Source organism: Lampetra fluviatilis, chromosome 2 (genome assembly GCF_964198595.1).
Source record: "Lampetra fluviatilis chromosome 2, kcLamFluv1.1, whole genome shotgun sequence".
Taxonomy (NCBI): domain Eukaryota; kingdom Metazoa; phylum Chordata; class Hyperoartia; order Petromyzontiformes; family Petromyzontidae; genus Lampetra; species Lampetra fluviatilis.
In genome coordinates, this window is record NC_136276.1 from 23,493,894 (window position 1) to 23,511,569 (window position 17,676).

General features: G+C 46.2%; 2 protein-coding genes across 2 annotated transcripts in view; both read right to left on the bottom strand.

Moving 5' to 3' along the window:
• LOC144944340 (toll-like receptor 2) overlaps positions 1 to 7,366 on the bottom strand; it is a 90,464-nt gene extending 83,098 nt beyond the window's left edge. Inside the window, exon 1 of the mRNA XM_078872437.1 lies at positions 7,116 to 7,366. The gene's annotated coding sequence lies outside the window, so the exon portion shown is untranslated. The remainder of the gene's footprint in view (positions 1 to 7,115) is intronic.
• A 4,559-nt stretch (positions 7,367 to 11,925) lies between these two features.
• LOC144938236 (uncharacterized) lies at positions 11,926 to 17,402 on the bottom strand. Its single transcript, XM_078866074.1, has 2 exons — positions 17,381 to 17,402; positions 11,926 to 14,987 (listed from the first exon to the last, which is right to left on the bottom strand). Exon 2 carries the CDS (start codon positions 14,944 to 14,946, stop codon positions 13,843 to 13,845), a length of 1,104 nt encoding a protein of 367 aa, XP_078722200.1. The 5' UTR covers positions 14,947 to 14,987; positions 17,381 to 17,402; the 3' UTR covers positions 11,926 to 13,842.
• Positions 17,403 to 17,676: the final 274 nt, after the last annotated feature.

Consider the following 17,676-nt stretch of genomic DNA (forward strand, 5'->3'; position numbering starts at 1 on the left):
ACTCACCGTCAACACTCACCCTCACCACTAACCCTCACCACTCACATTTCAACACTCACACTCACCGCTCACCACTGACCCTCACCACTCACACTCACCACCTCACCACTCACCACCTCACCACTCATCACTCACACTCACCACAGACCCCTCACCACTCACACTCACCACAGACCCCTCACCACTCACCCTCACCAATCATCCTCACTACTCACCACTCACCCTCACCACTCACTCTCACCACTCACGCTCACCACTCACCCTCACCACTCACTCACCTTCAACACTCACCCTCACCACTCACCCTCACCACTCACCTCTCATCACTCACTCTCACCGCTCACCACTGACCCTCACCACTCACCCTGACCACTCACACTCACCACTCACACTCACCACTCAAACTCACCACCTCACCACAGACCCCTCACCACTCACACTCACAACAGACCCCTCACCACTCACACTCACCCTCACCACTCACACTCACTCTCACCACTCACCACTCACCCCTCTCCCTCACCACTTACCCTCACCACTCACCCCTCTCCCTCACCACTCACTACTCACCACTCACCCTCACCACTCACCTCTCACCACTCACTCTCACCGCTCACCACTGACCCTCACCACTCACCCTCACCACTCACCCTCACCACTCACTCTGACCGCTCACCACTCACCCTCACCACTCACCCTCACCCTCACAAATCATCCTCACTACTCAGCACTCACCTTCACCACTCACCCTCACCACTCACGCTCACCATTGACCCTCACCACTCACTCACCCTCAACACTCACCCTCACCACTCACCCTCACCGCTCACCACTCACATTCACCACTCACACTCACCAATCACCCTCACCAATCATCCTCACTACTCACCACTAACCCTCACCACTCACCCTCACCACTCACGCTCACCACTCATCCTCACCACTCACTCACCCTCAACACTCACCCTCACCACTCACCCTCACCACTCACCTCTCACCACTCACCGCTCACCACTGACCCTCATCACTCACCCTCACCACTCACACTCACCACTCACACTCACCACCTCACCACTCACCACCTCACCACTCATCACTCACACTCACCACAGACCCCTCACCACTCACCACTCACTCTCTTCACTCACCCTCACCACTCACCCTCACCAATCATCCTCACTGCTCACCACTCACCACTCCCCCTCACCACTCACTCTCACCACTCACGCTCACCACTGACCCTCACCACTCACTCACCCTCAACACTCACCCTCATCACTCACCCTCACCACTCACCTCTCACCACTCACCCTCACCACTCACCACTGACCCTCACCACTCACCCTCACCACTCACACTCACCACTCACACTCACCACCTCACCACTCACCACTCATCACTCACACTCACCACAGACCCCTCACCACTCACCACTCACACTCACCACAGACCCCTCACCACTCACCCTCACCACTCATGCTCACCACTCACACTCACCACTCACCACTCATCCCTCTCCCTCACCACTTACCCTCACCACTCACCCCTCTCCCCCACCACTCACGCTCACCACTCACCCTCACCATGGCCGGCCTGCTCTAGACCAATTTCTCGACCACATCAATTCCATACACCCAGCCATCAGATTCACCATGGAAGTCGAAAAAGATGGCAAGCTACCCTTTTTGGATGTCCTAATTAAAAGGAGACCTGATGGTTCAATGAGCCACTCTGTCTACACGAAAGCCACCCATACGGATGCTTACCTAAAACCGGATTCCCACCACCATCCATCCCAGAAGAATTCCCTCATCAAGACTCTATACCATAGAGTCCAATGCATCTCCGACCAGGAACACATTGCCAGTGAACTCAAACACGTACGCCAAGCTCTTAAGGCTAATGGTTACTCCGACTACACAATCTGCAAAGCCATCACTCCAACCATCAAGAAGGATCCTGTTGAGGAGCCTTTCAAGACCATCACCTTACTCTACATTGCTGGGGTCACAAAAAAGATCTCCAAAATCCTGATTAAACACAAGATCCAGGTCCGATTCAACACAGTACATAAAATCCGTGATCTGGTCCCGTCTGTAAAATATGTGGTTCCAGACATACAGTACCCTGGCGTCTACAAACTAAGTTGCCTCTGTGGTAGCAGTTACATTTGGGAAACCAAACGACATGTCTCGGATCGCATCCGTGAACATAAAGCAGACCTGAAACACAGTAGGACAAACACCTCAGCCGTGGCAGATCACTGTTACAACTCAGTGGGCTCACATGACATTGACTTCTCCAAGACAGAGGTTCTCTGCAAGCCATCTGGCTATCATGAGAGATTCGTTCATGAGGCGATCCACATATACAAACACAGAGACAATTTTAACCGAGAAGATGGATTCTGGCTTAGCAATCAATGGAAGGACGTAATAAACCATTTCGGATCTTAACTGATTGTGTTCACGTTTACGGTGACTTTCAGACCGCGTTCCACTCACTGGCATTGTATTCTCCGCAGGGAATGGATTCTTTGCTCCGCTACAAGTTTTTCCTTCCACGACTCACCCATTGACACGACGGTCAATGGTACAGTGTATAATAACAAATAGTATAACATTTATATGCTTAATACAATGTACAAAGTAATATATAGTATCGTAATTGTATAGTAAACATATAGCAGAGTGATACACATTAGGGTGGGTAGAATAATACATAGTGTTATATTGAAATGTATAAGGTATAGGGTGGTTTATAGCAATACAGTATATAATTTAATGTTGGGTTTATCTATGGCAGTATATAGTACGGTGTATGCTCGTGTGATGTAAGAGAATAAAGTTTAGATGGAAGCATATTATATAATTTTTACGACGTAGAATTGTAATGTATTACTTGCTGTTAGTAACTCAGCTTATTGTAGAGTATATTAAGTATACTGATGGTGCTATGCGGTTTATACGTTAGTTTTCTATGTAGTTTATAATTTAGTTTTCTACGTAGTTGTTTAGTAACCGCAGCTACATACTATTAACATTCCTTTCCTTTGTTAATGCTACTCCCTGCACCCTCCCTTGGTGCTGCTGATCCTGCATAATGCATGGGCATAATATGACTTTGAAACCCCCCCGCCCACCTCCTACGCATTTCCCATGAATATGCTAAATTCCTCTTGATATGCACATTCTTTTTGTTAAGGCGCTCTTCCACCTCCAACCCAGCTTATATATAAGCTCCTAGCTTGGCAGTGTCTCATTCTTCACCTGAAGACGGCTGCTAGCATTGTAGCCGAAACGTCGTGAGAATTATTTTATTATGTTTTATTTGTATTATTTTATTACTTCCCTTCTACGTGACTTTACCGAAAGAACCAAGAAGATCAATCCCTGCAGTCACGAAAGCTTTAAATCGAAATCTAAAAACACTCTTGATTTGAGGCTTTTGTGACTGCAGGAATCCATACCCTTTGGTTCTTTCGGTAAGGTCACGTAGGTAGAAAAATAAAACAAAAAATAATATATCACGACGTTTCGATGGCAACACAAGCGGTTGTCCTCAGGCGGAAAAAATAAACCAGCAGTGGAACTGCTGAACCAGCGAGAGTGCTGCTCCAACAAACTGCTCACCACTTCACTCACCACTTTTACTGGTAGGAACGAAGTGGATCAGCCTACAATAGATTATATCGTCCGTCCGTCCGTCTGTGTAGCAACATCGCCCCCTACCGCAAACACTTGGCATGACCCTACAAAAACCTTTAGACTCAGTGACGCTTTCCTGGCTAAACAAGTGTAACATTCCCTTATAATTCCCTCAGATAGCTTTCAATTAAAACATTTAAATTAATGAGGCTTTCCTGGCTAAACAAGTGTAACATTCTCTTATAATTCCCTGAGATAGCTTTTAATTAAAACTTTTAAATTCAAAATTTACTCACAGCGCCCTAAAGCCTACAGCTAGGCCTAAAGCCTCGAACTACGCCTACCACTCTCCCTTTGTATCGTACCCCCGCGTGTGTGCAAGGGAGTTAATGTTTAACAATGTTACATTCCCTGATGCCTTTAAATAGAAACATTTAAATTTAAAGCTTTTACATAAATAATAAAAACATTTAATTTTAAAATTAACTCACGGCGGCCTAACGCCTACAGCTAGGCCTAAAGCCTAGAAATAGGCCTCAGACTCTCCCTTCGTATCGTCCGATTCGGTGTAGCAACATCGCCCCCTACTGCAAACACTTGGCAGGACTCTACAAAAACCTTTAGACTCAGTGGGGCTTTCCTGGCTAAACACGTGTAATAATACATTATGTTATTATTCTTTGGTTATTCGTTCCTACCAGCCCACCCCGCAGGGTCCTGTTTCTGTCTCTCTCGGTCCATGACGTCATCACGACAACTTTAAGTCATCAGCGCGAGACGGCAGGGGGAGGTGTACCCAGATAGTGACGTCATGTCATCCTCCCCGCCATGTTTCCACGTGACGTCACGAGGACCCAGGAGTTGCAGCTCTGCTCGTCACGCAGAGGTTCCGAGTTGAGAAGTTCACATCGAGGTGGTGGTTCCTTTTGTTTACCCAGGTACAGCCTCACTTCTTTCACTAGTAGAGAGGTTCAATTGAGTAGCAGCACGAATGGAATCAGGGCCCAGGTTGGAACATTACAACTCAGCGCCTAGCCATGCAGGGCTTGCCTCCTGTCTCTCGCCTGATTGCATTTGCTTTAATTATCTTTTTAAGTTTAATTTGTCTTCACCTGCATCAATGCTTTACCTCACTAAATTTCAATATTTTAGTTCAGGAGCGTCCTGTCGACTTGGTTTTGCAGTCGCTCGGGGCTGGGGTGATGCTTTGCGTGTATTCTCGATCAAGTATTCTGCAATTATTTTTCAGCATTGGAATATTTGGACGATACCAGTCCAGAAGTGTATTGCAGAATTCGACATTAAAGCATTCTGCAATTACATTCATACATTTCGATTTAAAGCTTCCGTGACTGCAGGGATTCATCTTCTTGGTTCTTTCGGTAAAGTCACGTAGAAGGAAAATAATAAAATAATATAGCAGTGTGGTATACAGTTGGGTGGGTAGAATAATACATAGTGTAATATTACAATGTATAGTCTATAATCATATTAGTTGCTGCGGCGCCATATTATTAACATTCCTTCCACTTATTAATTCTAACCTTACTCCCTCCCTTTGATACTGCTAATCCTGCATAATGCATGGGCATAATGACTTTAAACCCCTCGCCAAACCTCCTACGCATTTCACAAGTAGTACTAATCGCATATCTGCATTTCCCATAAATATGCTAAATTCCCCTTGATATGCAAATTATTTTGTCAAGATGCTCTTCGCCCCTCCATCCCAGCACGTGCGCACACAGGCCGTCTTATCCGGGTCGGTAGTGACCCCTGACGCGCTGACGACATGGCCCAAATACTTGATGGAAGTTTGCAACAAATGGCATTTTCGCGGCTTAAAGTTCAAGTTTGCATCATGCACTCGAGAAAAAAAAGCGCAGCCACTGCAAGTGCTCGTCGAAAGTGCGACCGAAGACAATGTCATCTAGATAAATAAGCATGATTCCATTGCAAACTAGATGGAACCAATTCCATGAGGTGCTGAAAGGTGGTCGGCGAGGAGTGAAGTCCCATCAGGAGACAATTGAAATGGAACAATCCCTGTGGTGTTCGGAACGCCGTTTTAGGTTTAGATTCTGCGTCCAAGGGCAGTTGCCAAAATCCTGACAGCAAATCGAGGGTTGAGAAGAATTGTACACCAGACACGGCATCCAAGGAATCGTCCATGCGAGGAAGCGGGTATGCGTCTGCTACGGAAATTTAGTTGAGTTTTCGGAAGTCAATACAAAATCGCAAGGAGCCGTCACGTTTTTTTTAACCAAAACAATGGGCGCCCCCCAAGGGCTGGTGGAGGGAGAGACAATGTCTGCAGCCAACATCTCTTCCACAGTCTGACGAATACATTCCGTTTCATGGGGGCTCATTCTGTGTGAATTGTATTGAATGGGAGGCGAGTTCCCCGTATCAATATGGTGCTGCAACAGGGTGGTCCGGCCTATGTAGTATTTACCATTGCTAAACACGTCCTGGAATTCGTGCAAAAGTCGCTGAAGCCGTGCTCGCTGCTGTCGATAAATCCTTGTTTTCCTGACACAACCTCTGCATCCACGTGGGTTCGACCTCGCTAGCAGGCGAGACATTCCCCACAACCCCGGACATGCACGTCATTTGCTCCGTGCATGAGGCCACCATCACGTGCCAACATGGTGCCTGCTTGGATAACTATCGGTGTATGGCCCGCATTAACCACTTGGAGGAAGGGATCGCAGTTTGCCAGCACGACAGTCAGTGCCCCCACCAAGGAGGGTGTTCGTGATACTGCGTTAGAGGGAGTCAAGAGGGTCCCCTCCTCCAAATTTAGCAGAGCAAAACTGCAATGGCACAAGCATCTGCGTGGCTGGCGGAATGCGCACTGTCTGGCTAACCGTAGCCTGCACAACCGCATTAACTGCGGTTGTGCAGGCTACGGTTAGCCAAAAAATGCAGGCGCTGCCCCGATGACATCTCAATACACCCCTGGTCCACCATTATTTTGAGGGGCATCCTGCATAATAAATCCATGCTCAACAAGCAGGGTACTGGCAGTTTTAGAAATCAACACAGGCCCGTCCATTACCACTTCTCGTATTTGCACTGTTGCAATCATGCGACCGACTATCCCAAACTACCCCCATTCGCCGCTACACATGGCCCGTCAACCTACTCCAGAGGCCGAGGTGATGCCGGCAACGAACGAAAAGTAGGCAACGAAATGAGCGTGGCCGAGGTACCTGTATCGATCAACACCTGGACCTGCACCCCCTGGAAAAGGCCCATTACATCTGAGGATCCTGCCGCGGCACCGACCACTTGATAGGCCAACAGACACCACTGCTCAATGTGTTGCAGACCCGCAGCCAACGAACCAACATGGTAAGCTTCCGACGCAATGGGATGAACAGTAACCGGGTGAGCGAAGGCGAGGTGCACTGTGGATGAGTGATGGGAGGGAAACGGCCGTGTGTATGGTGCGTCGCAACTTGCCTGTGGTCCTTGGGATGAGGTGCTGGCGCTGGTGATCGAAGGAAGCCTGGGTGAACCACCGCAGCGCAGACAGCAATTCCTGGCGATGTGTCCCGTTCGACCTTAGTTAAAGAATGCCTGCGAAGAGGGCCCAGTAGGCGGCCCACTCCTCAGTGTCCACTCGACCGGCGACTGGCCTCCTCGCATTTCTTCACGCTGTCGATCTTGGGACCAGGATGCATACGCCAAACTGTCGTCGCTGGAATCCGAGTCCCTTTTTTCATCAGTGCACGCCATCACTGCAGGCCATCCTGAGGCTCAGGTGAGCTTGTATATTTCGAGCGACGTGGAGGGACGTGAGGTTGTTGGCGGCAGCGATTGTCAGAACAATGCCCAGCTCCCTTGCCAGCACCAAGAGCCGCTCCAGGGCGAGCGAGTCAAGGGCTGCTCGATCCGTGGAGAGGTAGGCCGCTTGTCCGAGGGCCAAGAGAGCACTGCGGAAGACCGTGTCCCCCCGTTTTATGAGCAGGAATCTTCTGTGGATGTTCGATAGTGGGTCGAAGATCGCTGCCAACGCGGAGAAGGCATCGGTGAAACGTCCTGCATCTCGTGTGGATGCTCCTGACACTAACACAATGCACTTTTGCTCCGAACTCCCTCTCTCTATCCTCTGCTAGCCTTTCACTCTATACTCCACTAGCCTGTCACTCTATATTTCGCTCGCCTGTCACTTAATACCCCACTAGCCTGTCACTTAATACTCCGCTAACCTGTCGCTCTTCTCTCACACCTCCACCCTCGTCCTTCCCCCAGGCGGGGGATCAGCCAACACCGCTTGGGAGGACGAGGTCCCAGGCTTCTTCTCTTCTTCTTCCCGGCTCTTGTCCTCTTCGTTCCTTCAGCTCCAACCAACAACCCCGTGTTGCTCCGTACACACCCTTATATCCCACCCGACATTAAGCTGGCGCCTCAGCAGCGCCTCCTGCACGTGCTCTCTCTCTTATCATCTCCATTTCCCGCCTCTCCGGGATCTGCCTCGTGTTCCCACGCTCACACCTGCCTGTCCCCAAATGCACTCGATTAATTATTGCTTCTCCCCCTAATTGCTGGCACCTATCTGGTGGCTACTCTATGTCTTGACGCTTGCAGCTACTCACCCTCAAATTCACCCGCTGTTTGAAAACTCTGTATGTTACGCCACTACACATTTATAGCAGGCAAATGCTCTCAACGCATGATGTTGATTCTAAATATGGAGGAAAACACTGGAGGATCTGGACAAAAATGCACGTGACCACAGAGAGAGACACCACAGACTCCAAATATACAATAGGCATCAGGGGATCGAACCCACAACCTTCTGCATACCAGGCAAGGTAGTTAACATATCATAGCCACCGTGCCTGCCGAAGCTCCGTGTGCCGTGCAGCCCCAAGGAGGGAGCCGCCCGACGTGGGCAAGAGAGCAGCTCAGATATCGCATGGGATGGCAAGGGAGCCACCTGATGTGAGCAAGGGAGCTGCCCGACGAGTAACCACTAGCAGCCAGGCCAACAAGAGGAGGCCCGGTGAGCACGGGGGGCAGGCGCCTCCAAAGCAATTTAAACAATGGGCGTTGCAAACATAATAATTAAAAAACAAAACTATAGTGGTGGTGGAAGAGGGGAATAATAAGTATAACCAGTAAAAACAAAGTTTTTCACTATAAATCCTTTATATGCGTGGCGGCTAGAGTCCTCTCGTCCTCTGGCTTGAGATGGCTGCCACCTATGGGTCAGATGATTGCATTGCACCATTAAGCAATTGGTAATTAAATATAATATTTTTGTCCTAAAAAGTGTAACATTTTGTACAAAAAATTTCACGAACATTAATTGTCACGCACAACGAGTCTGTGTGGAAAATGTCAGCTCGATTGGATCACGGGAAGTGGGTTAAAAAACGACCGAAAGATTTGCACGGTCCTAAGCAAGCAAGCGAACTTAATAAAAAGGATTTAAAAATATATTCGCCTGTGGATGACGCGGGGATCGATCCCGCGACCTTTGGCATGGGAAGCGAGGGCGCTACCAACTGCGCTACTCCGCCAGGGCCTGTGGAGGTGTCACGCTCTGGGCTCCTACACTGTGACGTTCAGCCAAAGCCATGAATGAGTTCTATTTTAATAAATGTAAAATTATTTTTTTTTGCCTAAATAGTGTAAAATTTTTGAAAAAAATTTTCACGAACATTAATTGTCTCGCACAACGAGTCTGTGTGCAAAATGTCAGCTCGATTGGATCACGGGAAGTGGGTTAAAAAACGACCGAAAGATTTTCATGGTCGAAAGCAAGCAAGCACGCAAGCAAGCACGCAAGCAAGCGAACTTAATATAAAGGATTTAAAAAGGGTAAGAGTGAAGGAGACCGTGTTTGTGTATAAGTAGCTCTGTGGTGTAATGTGGCTTTTGAACTATTTTGGAATTTTTTTTATTTTTTAAATGGCTCTTCTTCTTTGAAAGGTTGTCGATCCCCAATCTGTCATCATTATTAGACCCCATGCATAACAGGTGCTGTCGGCTACAGTCGCCCCCGCTTACTGTGCAGCAGAGGGCAGTGTAAAAAAACCCATCATTATACTGCACTTCTATGAAACCCACGTCTATGCTGTTCCCTGACCTTCACACCACAGGCGAAGTATGGCCAAGTAACTCGTCAGGTGGTCTAGGATCTCATCTAGTAGTGGAGTGATACATATATATTTTCGTCAACTTACAAAAAAAATGGCTTTCTTCTTCTTTGAAAGATTGCCGACCCCCCCTAGATGCAAATTGTTCCCTTTGGTCAGCACTCACCCCTGAGCAGAAATACGGAGACTAAACTTGGCTAATAGCAAAATCTTAATTTCATATACACTATACTACTGTAAAGAAGCTCTTTCTCAGGCCCCATTTTCTAGACGATTTATTTTACAGTAACGTATTTACAAGGCAAAAGTATGACTAACATGTTCACAAGGCAATGACTATCTGCAGCCCCAGTGGTTCCCACTAGATTCATCTCGAACAGTCTTTCTTGATGGGTTCCACCATGTCCATCTCGAACAGTTGGCCCGATGTTTTCCACAATGCCGATGTCCAACAGTCGGCCCCGATGTCATCCACCTGCAGTCATCCTTCAGTCCCCGAGCCAGTGCCCCGATCGCGGGCCTCGCTCCCCCTTATATAACCACTCGGCTACGCCCTGGTAACTTCCAGCACTTTCCCCTGGTAGATTCTTCCAGCAGACGCTACCATCTTCTACTTCCCTTCTTGAACCTTCCCTCGATCAGTACCCTGCACCTGTTTCCACCCATCTCCACTGACCCCACTATAACCCTTGCCATGTACAGTACCCTACAAAGGAGCTCCACTCTAATTTCTCTCCCATGCAATTCCCTCAATATCATAAGTCACCAATGCGGACTTTTAAACGTGCTTTGACGGCGACAGAAAGATGGACAAATAACTAGATCCGGAATAGATAATCTTAACAACAGTTAGAATTGATTAACTGTGCCTTTGTTCATTATGCACTATTGACGCACTATGCACAAGGACACAAACCAACTGTGGCAGATAATTTCTCAACCGTTAAAATGTGACATCTACACAGCGTCACCGCACGTCAAAGACAACACAGAGGACAAACAACTCTCAAAACTCTCGGCAACATTAACAGAATACATCAGCACAGCATCCCCTCGCGTCTACGATTACAAAACACTGAGTATAACCAACTCTCAAAACAGCACACATCTGCACAGCTCCCCTGCACGTCCACAAAAACAACACCGTGGCAAAAAACCATACAGAATAACGCGACGACTGGTCATACCAACCCTCATGCACGATCCACTCTTGGGTAACGAAACAATGCCACTGCTATTCAGTGGCCTAAAATAAAATGTTTCGCTCCGGATGATCGCTGCAAAGTATAACCTGTGTTTTGATTTAGTGTGCTGATCTTAAAGGTGCATTGAAAAAATGTGATACTCCGACTGATGCTCCTGCTGTTGTGGAGTGACTCATGTTGTTTGTCGTTTATTGTGAAAATTCTTTTCGAAATCACCAAAATAAAGCCATAAAAGCAATGAAAGTGATCTGTTTCATTGCTTTTATGGCTTTATTTTGGTGATTTCGAAAAGTTTTTTGGTTTGGCCATGTTTGTTGTAGTATGGAAGTTAGACTGATGGCCTTAATCTAAGTTGTCTTGTGGTTGCTGTTGTTGTTTGACTTGCATCCCACTGGGATTTTTGCACACAGCGTTTGTGTACGGTGCTTTTTCTGCAATATTTTGCTGTATTTTCTTGGATTTTTTGTTTGCACATAGTCACATAGTCACTTTAAGATGTTTTCTTGATCATTTTTTGTTTTTTGTTTGTTGCGGTTGCACCCGATTCAAGAGGCGAATGGCTCAGGGCTATACCTAATAAATGAACTTGAAATTGAAGGGAACATAACGGCAGTCTCAGAACTTGGCTGGCATCTTCAACAGCACTCTGAGAAATTCAACACAGTTGCAGTTTAGGGACTTGGTTGGAGTTATCAACAGCGCGTTGAACAACTTGACGCAGTTGAAGTCTGGGGCATTTATTGTGGAGCTTCCAAACAGCGCTCTAAGCAACTTCGCTCAACAGCCGACCAAAGCACCAACTCGGCTCTCCCCGTAGCACTGCACAGTGACTCCACTCAGCAGAAGCACCGCGCACCAAGCAGTCCACACAACTGCAAAGGCGCCCACAATGACTCATACATCAGCGTCCCCTAGTAACTGCCCCCACCTTGGGAGCCCCCCCCCCCCAGGTCCCGACAAACACCGCCTACTGTACACGCATAGCGTTCACCTGAATACTAAAATTGTATCCCACCCTCACAGCATCTCTCTCTACCCTCCCTCGTCGGCAATCGGCTGCCTGTTGCTAGGTCGCCTACCTCTATCTCTCGCCCCTCAGGCCCTGTTAATCAATTTGGCAGGTACAGCGTCTTCCAATCAGAACCTTGTAAATTCGTTATATTTAACCTGATTTTCTTGGCAACACTAGCCTTCAATCACATATAGCCCCACCGACTCTCACCCCACGCCAACTGGCCTGCCCGGACTGGCCAATTCATGTCCTGCCCCCAGTCAAAGCCAGACTTAGTGGCGTCGTTGCTTCCGGCATCGTTGAGGGTCTTAGCAAATTATTCCCCCCATAACTGCTCACCCCCCCATTACCTCGGCTCACCCGGGCTAGAAAGCGCTTGTACACACCCACACCGTTACAATTACACTACTGTACACTACACCACTATATACTACACTACTAGGCAATGACAGCACCACTTTAATAACACGCCAAAAAAGCACAACTAAATGATGATGCAGTGGCGAGATGTTAACGGCCTCTCTCCTGGTGTGCAGGTGGTGGTGGGTTTGATCTAGACCCTGATGCCTACTTTATATTTGGAGTTTGCATGTATCTCTCTCCTTGTGGTAGTATGGATTTTTCCCTGGGTTCTCCGGGTTTTCCCTCCACATTTAGAGACATGCATTAGATTTTTCTGCCATAAAGGTCCACATGTCACCTTATCATGCGAGTGGTGGTGCTAGCAGTCACAATTGCAAATATCTGCCATTCTGATCGCGTTGTGTGCTGCCCAACCTAATTGCTTCACTGCGCTGTATGTACTGTATACACAGTACTGTACTAATGTATAATATACCCTAAAAGGCCCCACTGCTTCTCGACAATCAACTTGGAATTCTTTACAACTGACTGGTGAGTACCTCGGTAAAAGAGTAGAGTATTTCGTATATATCATAGTTAAAAGGTATGGTTAGTTTATTTCTTTAAAAATGTCATGTACTTGGAAAATTTGATGAACCATAAGTATAACTCTCAAATAACCGGCATATTGATTAACCAGCACTATCCATTTCCCATGGATGTGAGATCAGTTTTTGCTGGATATGTAATTTTTTTAATAATGTGTTCATCAAATTATAACTCTAAGTACTCAAAAGACATAGCGACAATATTGATTTACTGTAATCACATTACATAGTGTTCACTGCAAATATATTTTTGACTCGATGATGCCTACACCTGCATGCATTCTCAGAATGAGAGAAGCCAAATGGTAGCACGTTTGATCTTTGTTGAAGAGGTTCACAGTTCAAATCTGTCAGGCAGCCCTTATGATTACTGCAGAAATATTAACCAAAAATGTGTCATCTGCTTTACAGTGGATGTTTAAAAAACTTTGGCTCACCAAAATTTTGCAAAATTAGAAAAATTTGCCACAAATAACCCAAATGGGATTACATATGAATCATCTCCCCACCCTACTGGCAGTCTCTAGCCCATATGCATTGTTGGATATGTAAAATGCGAAAGTAAAATATGCATATATTTATGTCAGCACCATATACATGTCAAGATTATTATGATAAAAGGTGAATGCTATGGAGGATTTTTTGTCTCGTGCTCCTGTATATAGGCCTACCCAACCTGCAGGTCCACACATGCTGGCTGCTCCTATTCTGCATTGTCCAAAGAGTCCACATCAACATCCACAACCTGCTGGGGTTCATATCACTCTCCCTTAAGAGTCCAACCTCTCCAGCTTCATGCTGTCTCCATCGACAACTTGGAAGTTGAACCTTGGAGTAAAATCTTCAACTCCACACATTTGTAATGAGAAAGACCAGTGAATAATGTGGATGAAATGGAGCTTCTTTGTCTCAAGCTCAAGGTGACACATCTATCTGGTCTCCATTTGATTCTGTATTGCCTGAAAATTCCACCCACACTTCCACATCCACAAACTGCTGATGGTGGCTTCGCTCTGCCTCAGAGTCAGAATTCTCCTCCTGTTTCACACTGCTTCCATTGATGTGATGGTCGGATTTTGGAGTTGAATTTACATGTTCACATTTCACATTCACTTCTTCATGCTTCACCATCACTTCACATTTCACCTTCACTTCTTCACTCTTCACATTCACTTCTTGATATTTTATTCTTGCTTCTTGACATTTCACCTTCACTCCTGGCCACGTTTCATATCTGGAATGTTTTTCTGATTCTTGTTTTATGAGGTATGAGCTCATTCCAGAACGTTGACTTTCACATGTCAAGTTCTGATTAATTTCCTTGTGAATCTTTTGATGCCTGTTTCGAATCCCTAACTGTCGAAACGCCTTCCCACACACAGTGCACTGGAAGGGTTTCTTTCCGGTGTGTATATTCCGGTGGTTGTGAAGAACTGATGACCGTGCAAACGCCTTTCCACACAGAGTGCACTTGAAGGGTTTCTCTCCTGTGTGTGTTCTCTGGTGTCTGTGAAGATCTGATGACAGTGCAAACGCCTTCCCACACACCGCGCACTTGAAGGGTTTCTCTCCTGTGTGTGTTCTCTGGTGTCTGTGAATATCTGATGACAGTGCAAACGCCTTCCCACACACAGCGCACTTGAAGGGTTTCTCTCCTGTGTGTGTTCTCTGGTGGATCTTAAGATCTGATGACCGTGCAAATGCCTTCTCACACACACTGCACTTGAAGGGTTTCTCTCCCGTGTGTATTCTCAGGTGCCTTTGAAGATCTGATGACCGTGCAAACGCCTTTGCACACAGAGTGCACTTGAAGGGTTTCTCGCCTGTGTGTGTTCTCTGGTGTCTGTGAAGATCTGATGACAGTGCAAACGCCTTCCCACACACAGTGCACTTGAATGGTTTCTCCCCTGTGTGTGTTCTCTGGTGCTGCCTCAAGCTTCCAGTGTGATTCGTGCTGTATGGGCACTGGTCGCACTGGTGTATTTTAGTACCAAGTTGGGCTGAGTGTCTTGGCTCCATTTGAATGATTCTGCAGAGCAAAGTGGCAGAGGAACTGGGAGCTGCAGACAGAACACAGGAATATCCACACGATGTATGTGAGCATAGATGCACACAGGTATACACATATATACAGTTACACATGACATTCACCTATGACATACACATCTATACTGAAGCATTCACTAGAAATAAAAAAAAATCATCCCCAATGCACCATACAAGCTCATTTAAGGCTCGATATGCTATTGACAATCACCTATTGACCTGGCACAGCAGACAATGTGAGTGCAAGTGGTCAGCATTATACCTGGAGGTCCCTTGTATCTTCAATAGCAATGCTAATCCATAACTCAATGTACACAATTTCGGTTGCGTCTGGCTACTGAAGAAATGTTGACTTTAGCAACTTTCTGCTAAAAATAAAGGGTGTTAAAAATAAAACAATTTGCAATGGGCAAATAATGTAGCAAAATGGACAAAGTAATGTTCAATTGCAAATTGGAGGTCCAAAGCCAGGATCAGTTTTGCTTGAATTCTCGAATTGACACTTGTTGCTTTAGCTGTGTATTTGCTGTGTTCATGTCCTGTTTCCATGCTTGTAAAACATTGCATGGAAGAAAAAAAAATATCACTTTCATTAAACCTTGGTGTTTAATAGAGTCATCATACTTTACAGCAAATACAAACTTTAGACTCTAACACACTGGCACGATGAACAAGGCGGTGGTGTGGTCAGAACCATGCTTGGCTGCCTGTATCTGCTCAGTACTGACGCTCATTTCACCAAGCAATTAAATGACGATCAATCAACCCAGTGGAGGATCACAATAAGTTATATCACTTGTCAATAATGTCTACTGTTAGCAATAATCCAACTCTGATTGTTGGATACATAATGCAGTGGACTAACAACTTCGCCTCGTTCCCCATGTAGATATGCTCTTACGTAAATGTTTCACATGGATAAATAACGTATAAACAAAACAGCCACCATTCAACACTAATTGGAAGCAACATCATCACAGTGCTCATGTCAGGATAGGTGCAATTTAAGGCCATGTAAGTGTGGAAAACTTTCCAGCAGGTCATGGGAATTATATAGGTATCAAGGGATGATCGACTAATATGACTGCCAGATGCACCACCTGTGCTCCCCACTGTGGCAACAATGCGTTTTAGCCACTCAGTGCTCTGGCTATTGATGTGGGCATCGCTCCTCCGACCTCGTTGCAGGGCAAATGCCTCCAACTGGCCTGCAGCATTCTTCACGAGCCTCCTCCACAGAGGCCGATCTTGACACCGCTGGATAAAGTCTTTGGCAAATCCACTCAGCTCCAGATCCTACTACTGTATACCGTATCAGTTCATCTCTTTTCCAGCCCTATCATGCCCGTTTAGCCCCCTTTATCCAACCAAGCAGAGGCTGCTTGGGCATGCAGACATGATCCAGAAAACAGACCTTTGCCCGCTGGAGCTCACTGATGGGAATGTGTCCAGATATTTCAAGGATTTGTGAGCTCCTCACACAATCCAGCCTGGTTAAACTCAAGATGGATGGTAGGCAGGCCAGCCTGAATGGATCCTAAATCCTCTCTCTCCCATGATATAAATAGCAACCCTCAGAGTATACACACACAGTGTACATACACGCACTGTACACACCCACTGTAGATACACATAAAGATCCCCCGTATAGCTTTAACAGACTTCATATTCTTTGTTCTTTCGATAAAGTCACGTAGAAAGAAAATAAAAATAACATAAAATATAAATATTATTTTAATTGTATTGTCATTTTAATTGTAATAACATTTACTTTAATACAATAAAAAATTGTAGTTATTTTTATTTTCTATCTACGTGACTTTACCGAAAGAACCAAGAATATGAATTCCTGCAGTCACAAAAGTTTTAAGTCAAAGCCTTAAGACTGTTGGGGAAAGTGCTGTTAGTATCTATGAAGGCCGGTACAGTTCACGTGGGGGTGGGTGGCCAGCACCACACCTGACCGCCTTTGTCTCCCCAGTTGTGTTTACATACCACACCAGGCACTCATTAGAGGCGGAGTCGACCTAGGGGAGGCCCAAGAACCGGTTCAGTTAATCGTCACTGTGGCCATGAGCTCAGGTCGCCGGGTGTGCAGCACAGCGCGCTAACCACTGCGCCACGCACAGTGCAGACACAGTGTCCATATAATGGATACACGTTGTACAGTGTACACAACGTAATATACACATACGCATTGTACATGCAGTGTAAAGTACGCAGTGTATACTGTATACAGTAAACACGAAGTGTACAGTGAACACTTGGAACATACACGCGTACAGTGTACACAATGTTCACGTTGTTGTTGAACTCACGCACTCAAGGGATCTCTGTAGAATAGAGGAATTTAGGATTAATATAAATAAATGTAAACGCTAAATCCACTGCTCACCACTTCACTCACCCCGATTTCTCTCTCGCTCAGTCTCTGACGTCACTACACGCACGTCATCAGCCCGAGACGGCTGGGGGAGGTGTACCCTACTAGTGACGTCATGTGATCAAGTAACTCCACCCCTCACGCGTACCAGCGCGTGACGTCATGTATGTTTGGTCCATGCCGAATGCCCTCCCAGTAAAATTCTAATTTGGGCAAAGCCACGCCCATTCATCTCATTAACAATTTATTTAAATTCGATTCATATTCTTTGGTTCTTTCGGTAAAGTCACGTAGATAGAAAATAATAATAAAAAATAAGC